This window comes from Labeo rohita, chromosome 24 (genome assembly GCF_022985175.1).
Source record: "Labeo rohita strain BAU-BD-2019 chromosome 24, IGBB_LRoh.1.0, whole genome shotgun sequence".
Lineage (NCBI taxonomy): Eukaryota > Metazoa > Chordata > Actinopteri > Cypriniformes > Cyprinidae > Labeo > Labeo rohita.
Genome location: NC_066892.1, coordinates 2,881,343 through 2,902,166, shown reverse-complemented (window position 1 = coordinate 2,902,166; position 20,824 = coordinate 2,881,343). Strand labels below are relative to the sequence as shown.

Below are 20,824 nucleotides of genomic sequence, written 5' to 3'. Positions count from 1 at the left end.
GTAAAATTTTACAAAATTAAAAAGCGACGTCTAATAATACATAAATGTAAAATTTTACTAAATTGTTTACACTATTTTATTGCAAATAATATAAGGGAATGTCCGCTGATTAAAATTTGCGTTAAACTAAATTCAAATATGATATGCAGATTTAACTATTCTGATATGTTGATTAATTAATATTTTAATAAAATTGCTTGCATAATACAATTTAATTAATTAAATTCAACGCAATTAATCACATATCAATGGCCCCTTTTATATTTGGTATTAACATTAATCATTATGTAAAATTATTTACAATGTTAGCATTTTTTTAATATTTCATAAACTTGATTTAACACAATTATGCATTTAGTTAATTTGACTAAATGCATAAATATTTAGATGCATTCATACTTAGATGAAACTTTCTTATAGCAAAAATGCTATAGCAAAATTTTGTCAGATATAATTTATAATGTTTATTTTGCATAATTCTTTGCACAATATATCTAATAATTAATTAAATTAAGCGTAATTAAATACACATAGCAATTCATTTACACCTGGCAATAACATGCATTTGCATTCACATTTCACAAATTCCAACATAATTATATATTAAGTATTAATGCATTTAGTTGAATAATTTGACCTAATGCATTAATATTTTTCGATGCATTCACAAAAGTGGGTTTCAATAAAATTATTTACATGATATGCTGATCAATTAAATTAAACAGTTAGCCACATATATCAATGGCACCTTCTATATCTGTACTAACATGCATTTTATTGGACATTATTGCACTATTTATTATTTTAATGCATTTAGTTAATCTGAGTAAATGTATTAGTATTTGCATGTATTCATATTTTAGATTGAAGTTATTGATTTACAAAATCAAAAAGTGACGGTTGAAGTTTGTTAGATATAATCCAGAATATTTACGTATAGGGTTGCATAGGGGTGGAAAACTTCCAACCCTGAAAAAAAAATCCTGAAAATTTTACCAGACATTTTTCCCACCCTTTGCAACCCTATTTAAATATACTGATTGAGTTATTCAAATTAATATATTAAATAAATTGATTGATTTTATTTAAATTAATAAATAAATGTATAAAAATATTTATAAATACATTTATAAAAATGTTAATTTAAATAATATTTAAATGAACATTTAAATCCCTATAATATTTAGATGAAAGCAATTTATGAACTAAGCAATTTTTATTAATTTTTTTAGATGTAGCTCGTGATATTTGAATTTTCATGTTTAGTTGTGCAGCCCATGATAATACAGGAAAACAAAGTTGTATTGTGTTTAATGTAAAAAAGAAGTGCATCCAAGTTTATATCACACTGATTAATTGTGCATATATTTTCACAAATGCTCTGCGTAATTGTATTAAATTATTCAGATGCAGTTGAATGAATTCAGTGCAATCTGATTTTGTTTACTAGTGAGTGTGTTTTGCAGTGGCGTCATGGTTACAGATCTGGGCTTGCGGCCCAAAGGTCACAAATTGACCCCTGGCGTGGGTTCGATTCATGAAGTGAAGATTTACAGAGATCCCGCAGCCATTGTGCCGTTGAGCGCGCCACTTAACCCGAGTGTGTGCCGTGAGGCCGCTGCGGATGAGCGCGTCTGCTGAATGACCAGCGCCGCTAGTAAGATGCTAACCACCGACACGGCGTGGTCGGGATGCCAGGAGGGTGCGCTCATCCTAGGATGCATTTCCCCTGGTGTGCTGTAATAAATATTTGTGTGTGTTTATGTGTGTGTGTTTTGGGGCAGATCGCGGTGGATGTAGGAATGTGCCACAGTTATGTGCAGTTGTTCTAGTGAGGCCGATCCGTGCACGTGTGTGTTTTCAGGAATTATGGAGGAGCACGAATCAAAATTACAGTTGGAATATGCAAGTGTTTTGTTGCACTGATGACTGATGGCGTTTACGCTACTAAATCCGTTGTTAAAAACTCGGCTGGTCATGTGACCTCAACATGAGGAGATCTGAAATAAAATGTTTTATTCACTGTGTTTTTAAGCACCTGATGTGACTGAAGGCTTCATCTTGCTTGGTTTTACAAGTGATATATAAACTAATATAGGTCAGTTTTAGTTACTTGACGGCCGTCAAAATGTCTTCTTGCAGGTCTGTTGCAGGGGGAGGGGCATTCTGTTTCTAGAAAGCTTTTGATTGGACCAAAAAAACTGTAGTTCAAGAAGATGTCATCAATTTTTCCCCCCTTCTGGTTTATTATCATTAACTAAAACTAAAAATTAAAAGCTACTTTCATTACTTAAAATGAAATAAACATTAACTGAAATAAAATATTTAAAATAAAATATGTAAAATATATATGTATATTTAATTTTCACATCTCAACTTCTCCTATTAGTTTAGTTTAACTTGAAGTACTAAAATAACTAAAACTAAATAAACTGCAACTTAATAAAACAAAATAGATATATAATAAAACCAAACTAATAAAAATGACAGATGCACAAAATAAAATATTAAAATACTTATTTTGTTTCAGTTAGTTGCAAAGGGAATTTTTTTTCATTTTAATTAAGTTTAAATAACTACAAAATCTTACATTTAATAAAAATATAATTAAACAAAATCTAAGAAAAATAAGAAAAATGCATTGAAATATTAAGAAAACCTTTAACTTATTTTATTTCAGCTGTTCTTGTTTTTGAATTTAAGTTGAAGTACTAAATTAACTGATCGTAATTTAAAAAACTAAGAATTGCAAAAACACAACAGAATTACTAAAACTTCAATATTAAAATAGAAAATATAGAAATATTTAAAAATGCAATTCAAAAACTATAATAGTACAGAAATTATACTAAAATAACACTGTCTGGTGGTTCATTTTGACTGTTTTGTATTTATTTTATATTAATTTTAATAATTTTTATTTATTTTATTTTTATATTAATAATATTTTATAAATATAATTGTAATATTTATATATTTTTATTTATGTTATAATCATTTTATTTTAGATTCATTCAAATATTATATTTTACATTTTTATATAAATTTATATATATATATATATATATATATTTTTTTTTTTTTACTCTATTTATTTACTGTATAAACTTGTCACAATTTAATTGAATAGACAACTGTATTTTTTGCTACTTGTTAATTGGTCGCAGGTACTATCAGGGGGAGGGACTTTTGCATTCTTACGCATTTGATTGGACAGAAATCAGTGCAGTCCAGGATGAGTAATCAATATATTAAATCTGTTTTAGAAGAAAAATATTTTAAATGTGAAAACGTGCTAAAATAACATTTAGAACTTTAATATTAAAAAATATATATAAATATAGAAACATAAAAATAAAATTTAATTCAAAAACTATATACTGTAGAAATTATACTAAAATAACACTGCCTGGTGAGAGACTGTAAATGTAATAGTGTATACTTGCTAAAAATTCATTTAGACTATGTTTAGGAGAGAAATAATTAAAGTATTTAAATGTCAAACCATGTTAAAAATAAGTTATACAATAAAACCTATTTATGTTTAATCTGATTTATCTTTGGCAGTCCTGCTATTCACCATTAAATCGAACTAAAAGTAAAGTGAAATTGAACAGCAAAATGAACCCTAGGGGGCTTTTTCAGAGCTGTAGAAGCACAGATGTGCTCTCACACACTCTGTCACTGTCTTTTTCATTAGCGCAGGATTCATTGAGGTCACTGAGCGCAATCGCAGTTTCAGTTACAGACAGACGGCCGGTAAAGGAGAGAGAGACTGATGCTCTGGTGATGCAACTTTAGACCTGTGTGTTTCCCATAGAGCCCCCCCTCAGCTTCCCTACACACACACACACACCGGGAAGGTTTGAGGTGGCGCCCCGACCTCTTTATTTATTAGCTCTGCTGAGCTGTGGAGTCTGTGGTATTTTCTTCCGAAATGCCATGCATGTGTGAGTGCATTTACGTCCGTACGTCCGTATATAGTGTGTGTGTGTGTGTGTGTGTGTGTTTCCGCGCTCAGGCTTCAGGTATTCAGGAGGTTCGGATTTTAGATCACTTCACCAACCATGACGCAGAAATAAACAGCACTGGAGAACAGATCAACAGGCTTAAGTTTGTCTTTCCTACATGCCTGTTTTATTAATGTTATTTCTTTGTTTACAGTCATAAAAATACTATTTTTGCCATTTTTATATTTGTTATACAGTATATTATTGTTATTATTTGTATTTTTATATTTATTTTAAAGTTCTTAAATAATAACTATAACATTTATATTTTAAGTTTAATTTTTATATTAATTTATATTTTATATATTATTATTTTTATACTTAAAAAGAACTTTAAACTTATTTTATTTCAGCTAGCTGCAAAGCGACATTTCTTATTTTATTTAGTTTAAGTTGAAGTACAAAAATAACAAAAATAACAAATATATATATTTGTTTTTATATTTATTTTGTATTCATTTTAATGTTTACATTTATTTTATTTTTACGTTCATAATATTTTATGTAATATTTATATGTTTTTACGTTATAATTATTTTATTTTAGATTCATTCAAATATAATTAAAAAAAGTATATTCATTTTATTTAATATTTCTTATTTTATTTGACTATTTATTTACCTTATAAACTGTAGGGTGTAAAATACTTTTTACTGTCACATTTTAATTGAATAGACAACTGTATTTTTTGCTACTTGTTAATTGGTTGCATGTACCATTAGAGGGAGGGACTTTTGCATTCTAACGATTTTGATTGGACAGAAATCAGTTCAAGAGTCATCAATATATGAAATCTGTTTTTGAAGAAAAAACTATATTTTAAAGGTGAATATGTGCAAAAAACAACAACATTTAGGAGTACACTAGAATATTGATATTCTTATATAATAATTTTTATATTTATATTTTAAGTTTCATTTTTATATTAATTTCATTGAATATTTCTATTATTATAAATTAATAAACTATATTACAAATTAATAAACTAAAACTTAACAAAAACATAAAAAAATATATAAAAATACTTATTTTATTTTTGTATTTATTTTATTTTTACAATTATAATATTTTATATATATGTATGTATAATTTTAATATTTATGTATTTTTATTCATTTTATAATTATTTTATTTTAGATTAATTCAAATACTATATTTTTTAATTTTTATATTAATTGTAATATTTAATTTATTTTAATTTTAAAAATTATGTTTGATATGTAATTGTAATTTTTATATTTTTTATATTTATAGATCCATTCAAATATTATATATTTATTTCTTTATATTAATTTTAATATTTACATTTATTTTTATATTCATAATATTTTATAGACATAATTTTAATAATTATTAAAATTTTGTATTTATATTAATTAATTTATATTAATTTTGTATGTATTTATTCACTTCATAATCATTTTATTTTAGATTCATTCAAATATATTTCTTATTTTATTTTACTCTATTTATTTACCGTATAAACTGGGGGTGGTGGGGAGTGTAAAATATGGTTTCCTGTCACATTTTTATTGAATAGACTATATTTTTGGCTACTTGTTAATTGGTTGCAGGTAGTATCAGGGGGAGGGACTTTTGCATTCTAATGATTTTGATTGGACAGAAATCAGTGCAGTCCAGGATGAGTCATCAATATATGAAATCTGTTTCAGAAGAAAAAGACTGTATATTTTAAATGTGAGCATAAAGATGTGATTAAAAAGTTAACAAACACTGACTAGTTTTAATATCCCTGTTTCTAATATAATGTTTTATTTGTACAGTCGAGATAAAAGCGGCAATAAAGATCAGTATCAAAGTCATTTTGGCTTGTAACATGTTGGTCGTGTGATAATTCGGTGCAGATATTGAGTGCGGTTTGTTGTTGTGCACGTCTGCATTTATGTGAGTGTTTTTGTGTCTGACTGCGGCACGTAAACAAACCAAATACCGTGGGAACGGAGAGGTGTGAATCAGAGCGTCTCTCTCTCTCTCTTTTACTCGGGCTCTCGGTCTGTCTCCATGTCTGGCTCCCGACTCCAAACCAAAATGAGTTTTCCTCTTGTGTCAGCAAATAATCGGAGATCGCTCCTAACCCTGCGCGAGCCTATCAGACACACATACAGACGCACGCATGCTGGCTAAAGCAAACACGTCAACAAATCACTGCTTTCACATATTCAACAGTCCTCACGATCAGTTCGCTTGAGTTTATTTAGAGATTGATGTTGATTTACTACAGTTTCTGTACTGGGACTTGTGAAGCTGTTTTGCAGGTATTTCATTTAGATGTTTTAAATGTTGTACAGAGATTATTATTCCAGGTGGTTTATAGGGTTTGGGAAAATATTCACAGATAAATGTTTTTATTGATCTTTAGCTTAAGAACTGGATCTTTACATTATTTCCGTCAAGTGTAACATATATACGAAAAATTAATAATATGTGAAAAAAAAAAAATTTTATTCTAATTTATTTTTATGCAATACACAACTCAAAAGCATGGAAAATTGTATTTTATTTTAAATTAGTTTTATGCAATATACAGCTCAACAACATAAAAAAAAAAAATTACACATTACACACAAAAATAGAACATTTAATTTTATTTTTAATGCAATATACTCAAAAACATTACATTTATTTCAACTTAAAAACAGAAAAATATATTTTTTTTACATTTTATTTTTATGCAATATACAACTCAAAAACATAAAAAAATATTTTTTAACGTGTTTTTATGCAATACACAAAACAAAAACTAAATTTTATTTTATTTTTATGCAGTATACAAATTTAAAAACATGGAAAATTGTATTTTATTTTAAATACATTTTTATGCAATATACAACTCAAAAACATAAAAAGATGAATTCATTTATTTTTCATTTATTTTTATGAAATACACAACTCAAAAACTGAAAAAATATATCTTTTTAATTAATTTTATGCAATAGACAAAACAAAAACTTAATTTTTATTTTATTTTAAATAAATTTATACAACATACAACTCAAAAACATGAAAAACTGTATTTTATTTTAAAAACAAATTTATTTTAAAATTAAAATATATTTTTGTGCAATATGCAACTCAGAAACATAAGATGTTTTTTTATTTATTTTTACACAATACACAGCACAAAAACAGAACCTTTTATCTTAAGTTTAATGCAATATACAACTAAAAAACATAAATATATATATATATATTATTTATTTATTTATTTTTTATGCAATACATGACTCAAAAACAGACATTTTAAATTAAAAACTAAATTTATTATTTTTTTTAAATGCATTTTTTATGCAATATACAACCCAAAAACATAAGATATTTTTATATATTTTACACAACACAAAAACTGAGCATTTTATTGTAATTTTAATGCAATATACAACTAAAAAACATAAAAATATATATTTTCCGCAATATACGACTCAAAAACATAAAAAAATAAATGAATTTATTTTTCATTTATTTGTATTCAATACACAACTCAAAAACTGAAAAACGTATTTTTAAAATTTATTTTTAAGCAATATGCAATACAAAAACTAAATTTTATTTAGTGTATCTATTTTAATAATTTTTTATGCAATATATAACCATATATATATATATATATATATTTTTTTTTTTTTTTTTTTTTTACGCAATGCACAGCTCAAAAGCATAGAACATTTTATGTTATTTTACATTTATTTTTGTGCAATATACAACTCAAAAAAAAAAGGAAAAATCATTTTTTTATTTTTGTTTATTCATTAATTAAGACTTTTTTTTAATGTTTTTAAAGAAGTCACTTGTGCTCACTAAGGCTGCATTTATTTGATCAAAAATACAGAAAAAACTATAATATTGTGAAATATTATTGCGGTTTAAAAGAAGAGTCTTCAATTTGAATATTTTTTAAACTAGAATTTATTTTTGTGATCAAAGCTGAATTTTCTGTATCATTACTCCAGTCTTCAGTGTCACATGATCCTTCAGAAATCATTCTAATATGCTGATTTATTATCAGTCTTAAACAGTTGTACTGGTTCAAATTCTTTCGGAACCTATGATAAGTCAAACTAACAGCATTTATTTTAAAAAAAAAAGTATATTATGTAACAATATAAGTCTTTACTAACATTTTTATCAATTTAACACATCCTTGCAGAATAAAAATATGAATTTCGTTTAATATATATATATATATATATATTTGTTCAACTCCAAATTTTGAACATGTATTGTTACAAAAGGTTTCTATGAGTTTGAATGGCGGTTAATGGATCCAGATGGTGTAGTTACAGCATCTACCAGCAGGGGCGTCCTGGACCACCATAACCCGCTCTATACTCATCCACTTATTCTTCTGCTCTGCCTTTCTTTATATCTGCTCCTTCCTTCTCTTTTCATCTGGCTTTTGAAGCACTTCACGAATACACCAGCATGATGAGCCCGACTAGTGTTTGATGATTAATGGCTCATTTAACACTAATGAAGGAAAATAAACAGAGCGAGCTGCGAGAAACAGAACGTGTAAAAGTGACCTAAACAGATTTCTGCGGTCTGGATGGCTCACAGCCGTTGTATTGAAACGTGGCAGCGTGCAGCATCGAGAAAAAAGACCCACACCCAAAATGAAGCAAAAATGATAGGAAATGTAGATACAGGCCGTCGTGCGGCAGTCAGTAAATCAGCGTCTGACGGACCCACCGCCGCGGCTGGCATCGGCCTGCATGCGAATGACTTCATCATGCGGATGACAGCATGTCTTCTAGCCCCATTACCCTGATTTGAGGTGGCTACGCTGCAGAGATTTATGGGTAGCATTGAGTCGCTCCCCACAGGAACCGCAAGCGTGGTAGATTGTGCTGTAGCCACACCCATCAAAACACACACACACACACACACGCTCGTGAGGTTTCAGAGCGTCTGCGTCTCCCACTGTGACTCACTTCACATCAATGGTAATTGTCCGATGACACTGAACGCAGAATTGCGGTTCTGTCATTCTGACACATTCCCTCTTTCCACAGCATCCTCACCCAGAGGAATCTTTTATTGCTCCGCGGCCGCTCTTTAAATTCAGGCTTCTCGTGGTCGTAAAAATTGTAAAACATATCAGGGAATTTTATTTTATTTTATTTTATTTTACAACTCAAAAATAATAGATAAAAAAATAGATTAATTCATTTATTTTTTATTTTAGTTTTTATGTGTTTTTATGCAATACACAACTCAAAAGCACAAACAGGAAAAATTCATTTTATTTATTTATTTATTTATTTATTTATTTATTTATTTTACGCAGTATACAACTCAAAAACATAAACAGAAAAATTTATTTTATTTATTTATTTATTTATTTATTTATTATTTTTTAATGTAATACACAAGTCAGAAAGACACAAATAAATGAATGAAGCCTTTTGGAATAATAATACTTAGAAATATATATTTATTTTAAAATAAGCCTATGGAAATAATTTTGTAGACAAATATAAGTGTGAATTTCTCTACAAAACTGAGATTTTACTTTAAGAAAACATAATATGATGTGATTTGAATGTATCTGATTATGCATGATGGAAAAGTGTTTTATTTTTTATTTCTGTTTTTTGAAGTCAAAAACATAAACAGAAAAAATATTTTATTATTTTTTTTATGAAATACACAATTCAAAAAACATATACCGATAAATGTATTTTTTTTTATTTTGTGCTATGCAAAACTCAAAAACTTACTTTTTCATGCAATACAAATCTAACTCAAGACCGTAAAACATATCAGACAATTTAATTTAATTTTTAAAAAAAAATAAGATGTGTAATAAACATCTTAAAAACATAAATAGATAAATTCATTTTATTTTTAGTTTATTGTTAGTTTATGCAATACACAACTCAAAAGCATAAAGAAATAAATTCATTAAAATATTTTATTGATTCATTTTATTTGTAATTTTACTATTTTATTTTAATATTTTTTTACAATATACAACTCAAAAACAAATAGATACATTCATTTTATTTTTCATTTTATTTTTTATTTATTATTTTTATGCAATACAAAAGGATACAGAGATAAATGTATTAAATCTTTTGTTGATTTATTTTGTTTGTAATTTATTATTTTTATTTGTAATTTTATTATTTTATTTTAATGTTTTGTTACAATATACAACAATTAAAAAACAAATAGATACATTCATTTTATTCTTAATTCATTTTTATGCAATGCACAACTCAAAACTGTAAAACATATCAGGGTATTTTATTATTATTTAATTTTAATTTATTTTTTATACAATACACAACTTAAAACTGTAAAACATCAGGGAATTGTATTATTATTTTATTTTAATTTATGTTTTAAGAAATATACAACTCAAAAACAAATAGATAGTTCTGTTTTTTTTTTTTCCTTTTTTTTTTTATGCTATACACAACAGAAAAATTCATGTCATTTTAAAATGGTGATTTTTGACAAACATTTTGGTCTGTTTCTCATACAAAGTATGGTTTCGTAAGACTTTAGTTTCAGTGTTTTTCTGTGCTGAAGAGATGTTCATTTTTATGTGTCTGTTTTTGTGTTTGATTTGTGTAGCTATTTACATATTTACAAATAAATCTTCTTATACATAATTGGTTGCATTTCTTAAATTAAAAGTCAATTTGGTAAAGAAATTCAAACTTATATTTGCCTACAAAGTCATTTAAGCAGAAGCGTTGAGATCAAAAGGCTTTTTGGGATCATGCGAAACATAAATCCAGTCAAGTGTTTCCAAACTTTTCACTGCTACTGTATACGTTTTATAGTCTAAAATAAACAGAAATATGGAGGAACAATTATAAAAAGCTCTTATGTTTTGGAGAGCCGTTTCTATGATAATTAGCGCACAGTCGTGCGTGCAGACGGGAGCTGAACTGCGGATCATTATGGCAAACGAACACAGAGAGAAACACTTTTAGATTTTCCATTTCATATAATGTGCTGCAAATGTTTCCAATTTTCCATTTCATACTAGAACAAGCTCATTTGGTTAAAGGGGGTGTGAACGTGTGTCTGCTAGAGACGCAGGGCTACAGTATCACACTCTGACTTGGGAGATTTTTAGTTCAAGGAATATACAATGCGAGTTTATGTTCATATATTCATGCGTGGCATCGTTAGATCATTAACCTTCTCTTTTGAGTGACGTTTGCCCAGCCGGTGTCCCAAATCCCTGCATGGCATTATGGGAGCTCTCGGATTGGTCGAGACACTGCTGCCATGGCAACCTCAGCAGGCATCGCTTCCCTCCTATAGACACACGAATGCACACTCCAGTGAGTTGTGTTTGTGTTTTATGTTGTTTAACCAGGAAACCTGACTAGAAACTGGAATGGACTTGTCATGTGACTTCGCATTTCATTTGAACTTTTCTAGTGTAGAAACGTGTGAATAATGTAATAACATTTTGCACGATTTTTTTAGAGCCATTAAAATTGTGATTTCCAGTCCTGCAAAATGCAAAAAAATTCTGTATTGAATGTACATTTCCTGAGGTTTAGAAAGCTGGATCTGTTTAAATCTAAATTAAAATATTAATTTTAAATAATTTTTTTAATAGAAAGGTCATTTTGTGTTTAAAGAGTATTTTTAAATGCTTCAACTAAAATCATTACTTGCGAGAAATCATGGATATTAATTGTTCAAAGAGTGTGAAACCCCATTTTTGTTTTGTCTGTAAAAACATCATTATTAATAATTGGGATATTATTATAATTATTTATTTTAGTTAATGCATCAAATATTCTTTCACAGTTTAGTCTAATATTTTGTCTAAATAAATAAATATATATATATATAAAAAAAAAAAAATATATATATATATATATATATATATATATATATGAAATGTTCAAAAGTTTAAAAGTATATTTACTATGTAAGTATATTTTAATAGTATTTAATTTAGAAAATTAAACATAATTGAAATGTATCTTTATTTTCTAAAATATGTAAAATGTAATATATAATAAGTATATTATTATTATTTTTATTTTTTTTGGTATATTATTGTGATTTCTATTTGTTAATTCATCAAATATTCCTTCACAGGTAAAAGCCTAATATTCTGAAAATTAGAGGTATGTTTTAAAAGTATGTAAATCATAAAATTAAAAATAATTTAAATATATTTTTATTTTCCAAAATAAGTAAAATGTATTTTATAATAAGTGTATTATGATTTTTTTGTTAATGTATCAAATATTCTTTCCCAGTTTAGTCTGATATTTTGTAAAAATAAATAAATAATATATGTATATATATATATATATATATATATAATGTTTAAAAGTATAAAGTATATTTAGTATATAAGTATATTTTAATAGTATTTAATTTAGAAAATTACAAATAATTGAAATATATCTTTATTTTCTGAAATATGTAAAATGAAATATATAGTAAGTGTATTATGATTTTTTGTTGATGTATCAAATATTCTTTCGCAGTTAAGTCTAATATTCTGAAAATTGTGTAAAGTATGTAATTATTAAATATAATTAAGCACATTTAAATAAAGTATATTTAGTATAAAAGAATGTTAATGGTATTTAAATTTTAAAATTAAAATTTAATGTAAATTTTATATTTTCTAAAACAAATACAAATAATTTATGATAAGTATGTTATTATGATTTGTTGATGCATCAAATATTCTTTCACAGTTAAAAGTCTAATATTCTGAAATATTATATTATATAAATGAAATGTATTACAATATAATAAAATAAATCAAATAGAATATTTAATATAGAAGTATATTTAATAGTGTTTAAATTATAAAATATAATATAAATTTAATATATTAATAAATATATTTAATATATTTAATATATTAATATATTATATATTTTTATATATATTTTCTAAAATAAGTAAATAGTTTATACTATTTTATACTTTATGTAAGATGTGATATAGTAGCTGAATGCTTTTTTTTTTTTATTTTTTTTTTAAACAGATTATTTGTTAATACATCAAATATTATTTCATAGCTAAAAGTCTAATATTTTAAAAAATGTTGGTTTTATCTGTGTAAAGTATGTACAAATTATTACAAATGTTTAGTATAAAATATGAGTGTAAAAGTTTATTTATTGTCATATTTTTTAAATAGACAAAATAAAATTTCTTTATACTGTTGCAATTGAATGATTATTTTTTTTAAGTAAAAGATTATTTTTAAATCCTGGATTTCAGAGTTATGTGACATCACAAAAAAATAGTTTTTACCATAATATTGTCAATTTTTCTGTTAAACATTACATTTGTTTTAACTGTGATGCATTAACAAATGTATAAATCTATTTGAACATCTCTTGTTAGCTTAAATGCATTAGTGAATCCATTGAAGATCAGATTCATTCACAAGAAACCAAACAGAAAAGCAGCTCATTTTCAGGAACACAAATCATCTTGCACAGCCGCTTCCTCATCCGAAGCTTTTCTTTTTTTCATTCTAATTGCGTTCGTTCGGCTGCTCGTCTGGAAGCTTCTGAAGGAATATTTGAAGAGCTGCTAATGATGCCGCTTTAACTAAATCAATAGAACAAAAGAGAAACGGCATCACATAAAAGGATAAACGACTGAATCAGGAGCCAATGCGAACGAATCAATATTTCATACCTGCTTTCATCCGTGCATTAACCAAATGTCAAATAGAAATAAATACATCCAGCGAAAGTGATTGACAGCTGATGTTTTCAAGCTGTTTTTATATGTAAAATAAAAGTAGTTAGTAAAACACTGACGACACACATCAGCACCTGCTCACTAATGAGTAAAAATGTAGTGACATGTGACACACTGAGTGACTTGATGCACGTTAAGTGTGACGCGCAACTGGCCTTTAGTTGAACTTTTTTTGTTGCAGCAATTAGTATTCAGCACCGTTTAGAACACCTCCCTCTCTCTCTCTCTCTCTCTCTCTCTGTGTCTCTCTCTCTTTCTCTCTGTCTCTCTTTCTGTTTACTGCACAGTTAGTGAAGCTTATCGCCTGGCAACCACAATTAAAGTACACCAAGTCAGCAGTAGCACAGAAACGGGCTGATAAAACACTAAAACACCTCCAGCAGCGAGAGAGACAGATAGAAAGACACTGTACTGCGTGTGTTTTAGTTAGTCTGCACCTGAAGCGAAGGGAAAGCGAGTGCGACAGGTGAAGCTGGAACTGCACAGGTATGTGATCACTGGAATGCGTGAGGACTGTGTGTGTGTGTGTTTGTGCGTGTTTAGTAGTTTTGTTAAACGGTTTTTGCACGATAATCACTCTCGGCGCGTGTCGACATGCTGTGTTGAGTGATGTTCTCAGTGAGAAGTTCTCATTTCGTGGTTATGCTTTTGTCACAGCACTCGTTTGCGCTGATGAACGGTTAATTGGTGTGGTTTGAGGCTGCTGAGGTGTGAAGCAACACTGAAGATGATGTGATTTCATTCACTGTGATTACAGCACTTTATACTTGACTGTAGAAACACAGTGCACACAGTGACTGAGGAAGAACTACAGTGTAATATCATCATGATCATTAGAGTTTAACAGGTGTGTGAATAAGTTTGTATGAGTGAAGGTTTAAGTCGTACTGTAGATGTCATAACTCAGTGTTTTTCTGTCTGTGAGTCTGTGACAGGTAAAGGTCAGAATCACAGCGGTGATCATCCGCACTCCAGCTGTTTACTTTGAAACATCCACACGCCCTTTCAAATGTCACCACATCTGTCCGTCCATCCATCTGTCGTTCTTTCTGTCTGTCTATCTATCTATCATCTATCTATCTGTCTATCTGTCTATTGTTCTGTTATCTGTCCATCCATCATTCTGTTGTTTTTTATTGTTCTTTCTATCTATCTATCTGTCTGTCTATCATTCTGTCGTTCTATCATTCTATCGTTCTGTCTATCATTGTATCTGTTGTATCTGTTATCCATCCATCATTCTGTTGTTCTTTCTATCTATCTGTCTGTCTGTCTGTCGTTCTATCCATTTATCCATCCATGATCCCACCATTCTGTCATTCTTTCTATCTGTCGTTCTTTCTATCTATCATTCTATCAGTCTGTCTGCCTGTCCATCCATTTATCATTGTTGTTTTTCTATGTCTGTCTATCTATCTATAATTCTATCGTTCTATCTATCATTCTATCATTCTGTCGTTCTATCTATCTGTCTATCTATCTATCATTCTGTCATTCAATCATTCTGTCTATCGTTCTGTCTATCATTCTATCTGTTGTATCTGTTATCCATCCATCATTCTGTTGTTCTTTCTGTCTGTCTGTCGTTCTATCGTTCTGTCATTTTATCTGTCATTCTATCGTTCTATCATTCTGTCTGTCGTTCTGTCATTCTATTGTATCTCTTATCCATCCATCCATCCATCCATCCATCCATCCATCCATCCATCCATCCATCCATCATTCTGTTTTTCTTTCTATCTATCTATCTATCTATCTATCTATCTATCTATCTATCTATCTATCTATCTGTCTGTCTGTCTATCGTTCCGTCATTTTATCTATCGTTCTATCGCTCTATCTATCGTTCTGTCTATCATTCTATCTGTTGTATCTCTTATCCATCCATCCATCCATCTATCCATTATTCTGTTGTTCTTTCTATCTATCTATCTGCCTGTCTGTCTGTTGTTGTCTATCATTGTCAATTGTTGTTATCTGTCTGTCTATTTTTCCATCCATCATCCACCGTTCTGTCATTCTTTCTATCTATCTATCTATCTATCTATCTATCTGTCTGTCTTTCTATCTATCTATCTATCTATCTATCTATCTATATATGCATCTATCGTTCTGTCTGTCATTCTGTTTATCATTCTATCTGTTGTATGTTATCCATCCATCATTCTGTTGTTCTTTCAGTCTATCTTTCTGTCTGTCTATCGTTCTGTCTATCGTTCTGTCGTTTTATATATTGTTGTCATTTTATCTGTTACTTATCACTTTATTCTATCGTTCTATCTATCATTCTATTGTTCTATCTGTCATTCTGCCTGTCGTTCTGTCTATCATTCTATCTGTTGTATCTCGTATCCATCCATCCATTATTCTGTTGTTCTTTCTATCTATCTATCTGTCGTTCTGTCATTCTGTCAGTTGTTGTTATCTGTCTATCCATTTTTCCATCCATCACCTATTGTTCTGTCATTCTTTCGATCTATCTATCTATCATTCTATTATTCTAGTGTTCTATATATTATTCTGTGGCTCTATCATTACATATATTTTTCCATTCATCTTCCCATCTATCATCTTTTTATCTTCCTTTTTAATCCATCATTTCATCTAGCTATTCTGTTAGATTCAGTTTGTCTTTCCCTTTATTCATCCACTGATAGTTGAATAATGAAGGGTTAATGTACAGTTAGCCAGACATTATTGCCAAATAAACCTTTGGCAGGGTGCTGGAGACCGTCTGTGTGTGATCCCACTTATTTCACGGCTGCTTACCAGATTAATAAATGAATGGGCATGAAATACTAATTTGAGTTCAAATTACTGGATTACATGAGCAGAAAGAGTGTGGAGGGATACATGAGACAACATGGGTCAACAGTCGGTTAAATGATTTAGTGTCATTATTTGACCACAGAATTTTGCAATTGACCAATCCGAATCAAGTGTTCCGGAGTGTAATAATCTGTGAAATGACTGTGGTGTTATGAGACGATTGTATCTCTGTTAATTGGTTGTAATTTTGTGTTTTGTGTGTGTTTCAGAGTCTGGGCTCCATCGACAGAAAGGGAACACGGCAGAGAAGGTAAGACACGTCTGTGTCATGCTCTCCGTTGGGTGATGCCAGGGTTAAACATGGCAAGTCATTGGAAATGCGTTTGACCTTATTTAGGCCTAGTGACCCACAGAACAGGGAGATAATCTAGTTTTAGCCAAACTGTAATGTAGAGTAAGCATTTATAATGCCAACCTGAATGCGATTGTGTGTTAGTCTGGAGGGTTTGGAAAAATGTGCATGTGCGAGAAAGTTCACCAAAAGTGAGCTAAATTAGGTAGGTTTTTCTTTCTTTGTTTTTGAATTTTAAAAATGCATAAAATGTTATTTAATGGGTAGAGTTAGAATGTGTTTAGGGTTCACCTATAGTCTAATTAGCTTAAATTACAAAATTCATTCAAGCGTGTCCAAAAAGTTGCCAAAATTAGCCACTATATGCATTTATGCAGTCCTGCAGTCCATTGTGTTCAGTAGCATAGATTAACTTGAGTGAGTCAATAAAGAAAGAAGTGATTGTAAACACTGAGTTGAAAGTCATGCATTAAGGATCAGATTACTACAGCATCGACAAGTCTTACGGCAGCGGCTCTATAGTGCGTTGGATATGTGAGCACAGTAACATGCTGCAGGTTATGCATCAGTTGCATTTGCACATCTACGTTGCATCTTAACCATAAATGAGTGCAGTGAGCCTCTTTACTCTTTTAGTGCTCCTGACATGTTAAACCGGTTTATTATTGAGGGTCTGTGTCTTTCCGTCTCTGAATTATGAAACTGTCACACAATGTGGCGTAGGAGAGCCTCCCTATCAACAAGAACACCATGTTACCTTGGTTACTCGATTGAAAATGGCAGATCTCCTAAATCTGTCACTAATGGCTGACTAATGAGAACTGAACCGCTGATCGGATCTGATCAAAGGACGAGCAAAAGATGAAGTCTTGTTTTCGTCTCTGGGTAGGTTATATAAAGACACTTTGTGAGATTTCTCACCCCAGAACAATGATAACTGATGTAGCGTTGGTTATTTGGCCTAATTAGTGTGTCATCATTGTCAGTAATTAGTTAGTGTGTGTGCTCTGGTCGCGGATAAACAGCTCCCTGTAGCAATTTAACAATGTGTCCTTACCAGACATGAAGCTTTTCATCCTTGCTGAAAGTGAAACGCTGTGCAAAGCAACAAAATCACATTTAATAATTTCATCAAACTGACAGTAATTAAATATACTACTGTTCAAAAGTTTTAAATGTTAAAAAAAATTTATCTACTGCATTTATATTAACAAAAATACTGTAAAATTGTGAAATATTATGTGTGAATATATTTTAAATTAGATTAAATTTCGTAAACAAACTTTAAGTTGGCTTGAAAAAGCCTAGCCAGAATTTTTTTTTTTTTAGACAGTATTTTTAAAAGTTTTAATTTAGTATTTTTAAAAGCCAGCCAGATAGATAGATAGATAGATAGCATGACAGCTAAAACTAGTTGATTTCACACAAAGAAAACAATTAAAAACCTATTAAACCAGCTAAAAACAGCTAATTTTGCAAATTAAAACAGTTAAAAACCAGTTAAAATCAGTTGATTTAAAAATAACAAAAACAGCTAAAAAAAAACCCCAGCTAAAACCAGTCAAAACCAACTGAATTAGCAAAAACTGCTAAAAAAAACCCCAGCTAAACCCAGCTGATTTAACAAATTAAAACTAGTCAAAACCAACTAAAACCAGCTAAAACAAAAACCAGCTAAAAACCAGCTAAATTAGCAAAAAGGCTAAAACCAGATGATTCAGCAAAAACAGCTAAAACCAGCTAATTTAGCGAATGAAAGCAGTTAAAAACCAGCTAAAACCAGTTAATTTAGAAATAAACAGCTAAAAACTAGCTGTTTATGCAAAAAACTGTTAAAAAACAGTCAAAACCAACTAAAACCAGCTAATTTCAGCTAGCTAAAAGCTAGCTAAAAACCAGCTGAATTAGCAAAAAGGCTAAAACCAGCTGATTTAGAAAAAACAGCTAGAACACGTTAAAACTAGCAAATTTATCAAATCAAATCCAGTCAAAACCAACTAAAAACAGCTAATTTAACAAAAAACAGCTAAAACCCAGCTGAATTAGCAAAAACTGCTAAAACCCCACTAAAACCAGCTGATTTACTAAGCTAAGTACTAACTAAAACCAACTAATACCAACTAATTTAACCAAAAAACAGCTAAAAAAACTGCTGAATTAGCAGAAAGGCTAAAACCAGATGATTTAGCAAAAACAGCTAAGTACTAACTAAAACCAGCTAATTTAACAAAAAACAGCTAAAACCCAGCTGATTTTGCAAAAAGGCTAAAACCAGTTAATTTAGTGAAAACCATCCAAACCCAACAATTTATCTTTGATGAATAAAAAGTGCAGAAGAGCAACATTTATTTGAAATAGAAATCCTTTGTGACACTGTAACTTTACTCTCAATTTTGATCAATGTAATGCATCCTTGCTGAATAAAAGTATTAACTTCTTAAATTAACAAAAAAAAAAAAAAAAATTGAGACCTGTCACGTATGTTCCATAAATCATCTTTTAATCTGATTAAATGTCAATCACTTTTTTTCTTCCATTTTTTTGACTAAAAATGTGTGTAGACAGAGTCTTTTTTTGAACATAGCTTTGAAATACACGTTTGAAATATGTTCACGAACATGTGGTTTACTTGCTACCAAGTGTCTCGGACTAAGTTGGCAAACTTTGGAAGACTTTCCAGTTGGGCAGACAAAATGAAACCTGTGTGGCCTTGTGCTCAGAAGTTAAATCCAACCAATCACTTTGTTTTTGTGTGCACTAAGCGCACGCAATCAGTGAAGGAACTGAATTAGCGAGAAATAAAATGCATCGCTGTAACCATTTGCGGTCTCGCGTTTGAACGTCTAGCAACCAATTGTGAACAAATCACATAAACCTTAAGTTGTAAGACTAGTTCTTGTGGGTTGCAGAACTGAAGGGAGAAAATCAAATGAATTAGCATGAATGATATACGGCAGCAGTGTCCGTATGTCTCTCTGTCTCTCTCTCTCTGACCCACATAAGCATTTTTCACATAGACAGTCTAATAACTTTAATAAGTGTGCATGTTTCAGTGTTTGGTTTTGTGGTTAATGTGTGTATGTGTAAAGGTTGACTCAGCCGTGTGTGTGTGGAGGGGCTGGCGTTGTGGTTTGCGTCTTTGATGTGGTTTGGCCATGAAAAGTCTGACGGTTCCCCAACAGTGCCGCGCCAGACACACACACACACACACACACACCTCAATAAAGCCCTGCCAGAGGAACTTTCCCGCGAAAACATCGCCTGGCATCTCACTCATTTGTATGTGTGCGTGTGGCATCGTCTTTTCCGTTCTCGTTTTTCTCGTTCTCTCGCACACAGGCGTATGCACACGTTTGGCCACAGGTCTGGTTGTAGGTACGGAGATGACACAGCGGAAACCACCGGCTCGGAGAGCTTCCTCACAAACACACGCTGTTGTGTGTTACCGTGTGCATGTGTGGTTTGCGTCTATAAATGTATGACACGTTCACACGCTCGTGATCCGCTCCAGCATAAATAATCACAGTGATGGCCGTCTCCACTCTGATTGGAATCTTGACGCCTTGTGGAATTGTGGGATTCTGGACGGAACGACAAGATGGGAGACGCTTTCGGTCCATTACGGCATTCCGCAATAACCACAGAGAGAGAAAGAGAGAGAGAGACGGGTTGAGTAGGTGGCCCTCTAGAGAAGCCACTTTTATTTTGGAGTTCTGGGAACATGAATCATGAAGTGTGTGTACGAGATTTTGTTTATAGCTGTGTTAGGTGTTGATGTACGTGTGTTTTTCTTTATAATCAAAAATATACCAAGTTTCCACTTCTGAAATGACTTTTTGAATACACAGGCTGTTGATCAGTAGTCATAATATCATATTCGTTTAAAACTGAATTGCCAATGCCTTTTAAATTCCAATTTAGATCCTGGATTTGATCAATATTTAGAATTGCAATT

The 20,824-nt window shown here is 30.0% G+C and overlaps 1 protein-coding gene across 3 annotated transcripts in view; it reads left to right on the top strand.

The window, feature by feature from the left end:
- Window positions 1–20,824, top strand: part of LOC127155448 (ankyrin repeat and fibronectin type-III domain-containing protein 1) — a 94,106-nt gene that overhangs the window by 35,721 nt on the left and 37,561 nt on the right. For 2 of the 3 annotated variants that reach the window (XM_051097642.1, XM_051097641.1), the window contains one exon: window positions 16,787–16,827. In XM_051097642.1, coding sequence (XP_050953599.1) covers window positions 16,787–16,827 — 41 coding nt within the window. Of the gene's footprint in view, window positions 1–14,079; window positions 14,235–16,786; window positions 16,828–20,824 lie in introns of those variants that run through there. The other variant, XM_051097643.1, reaches the window with a different exon arrangement.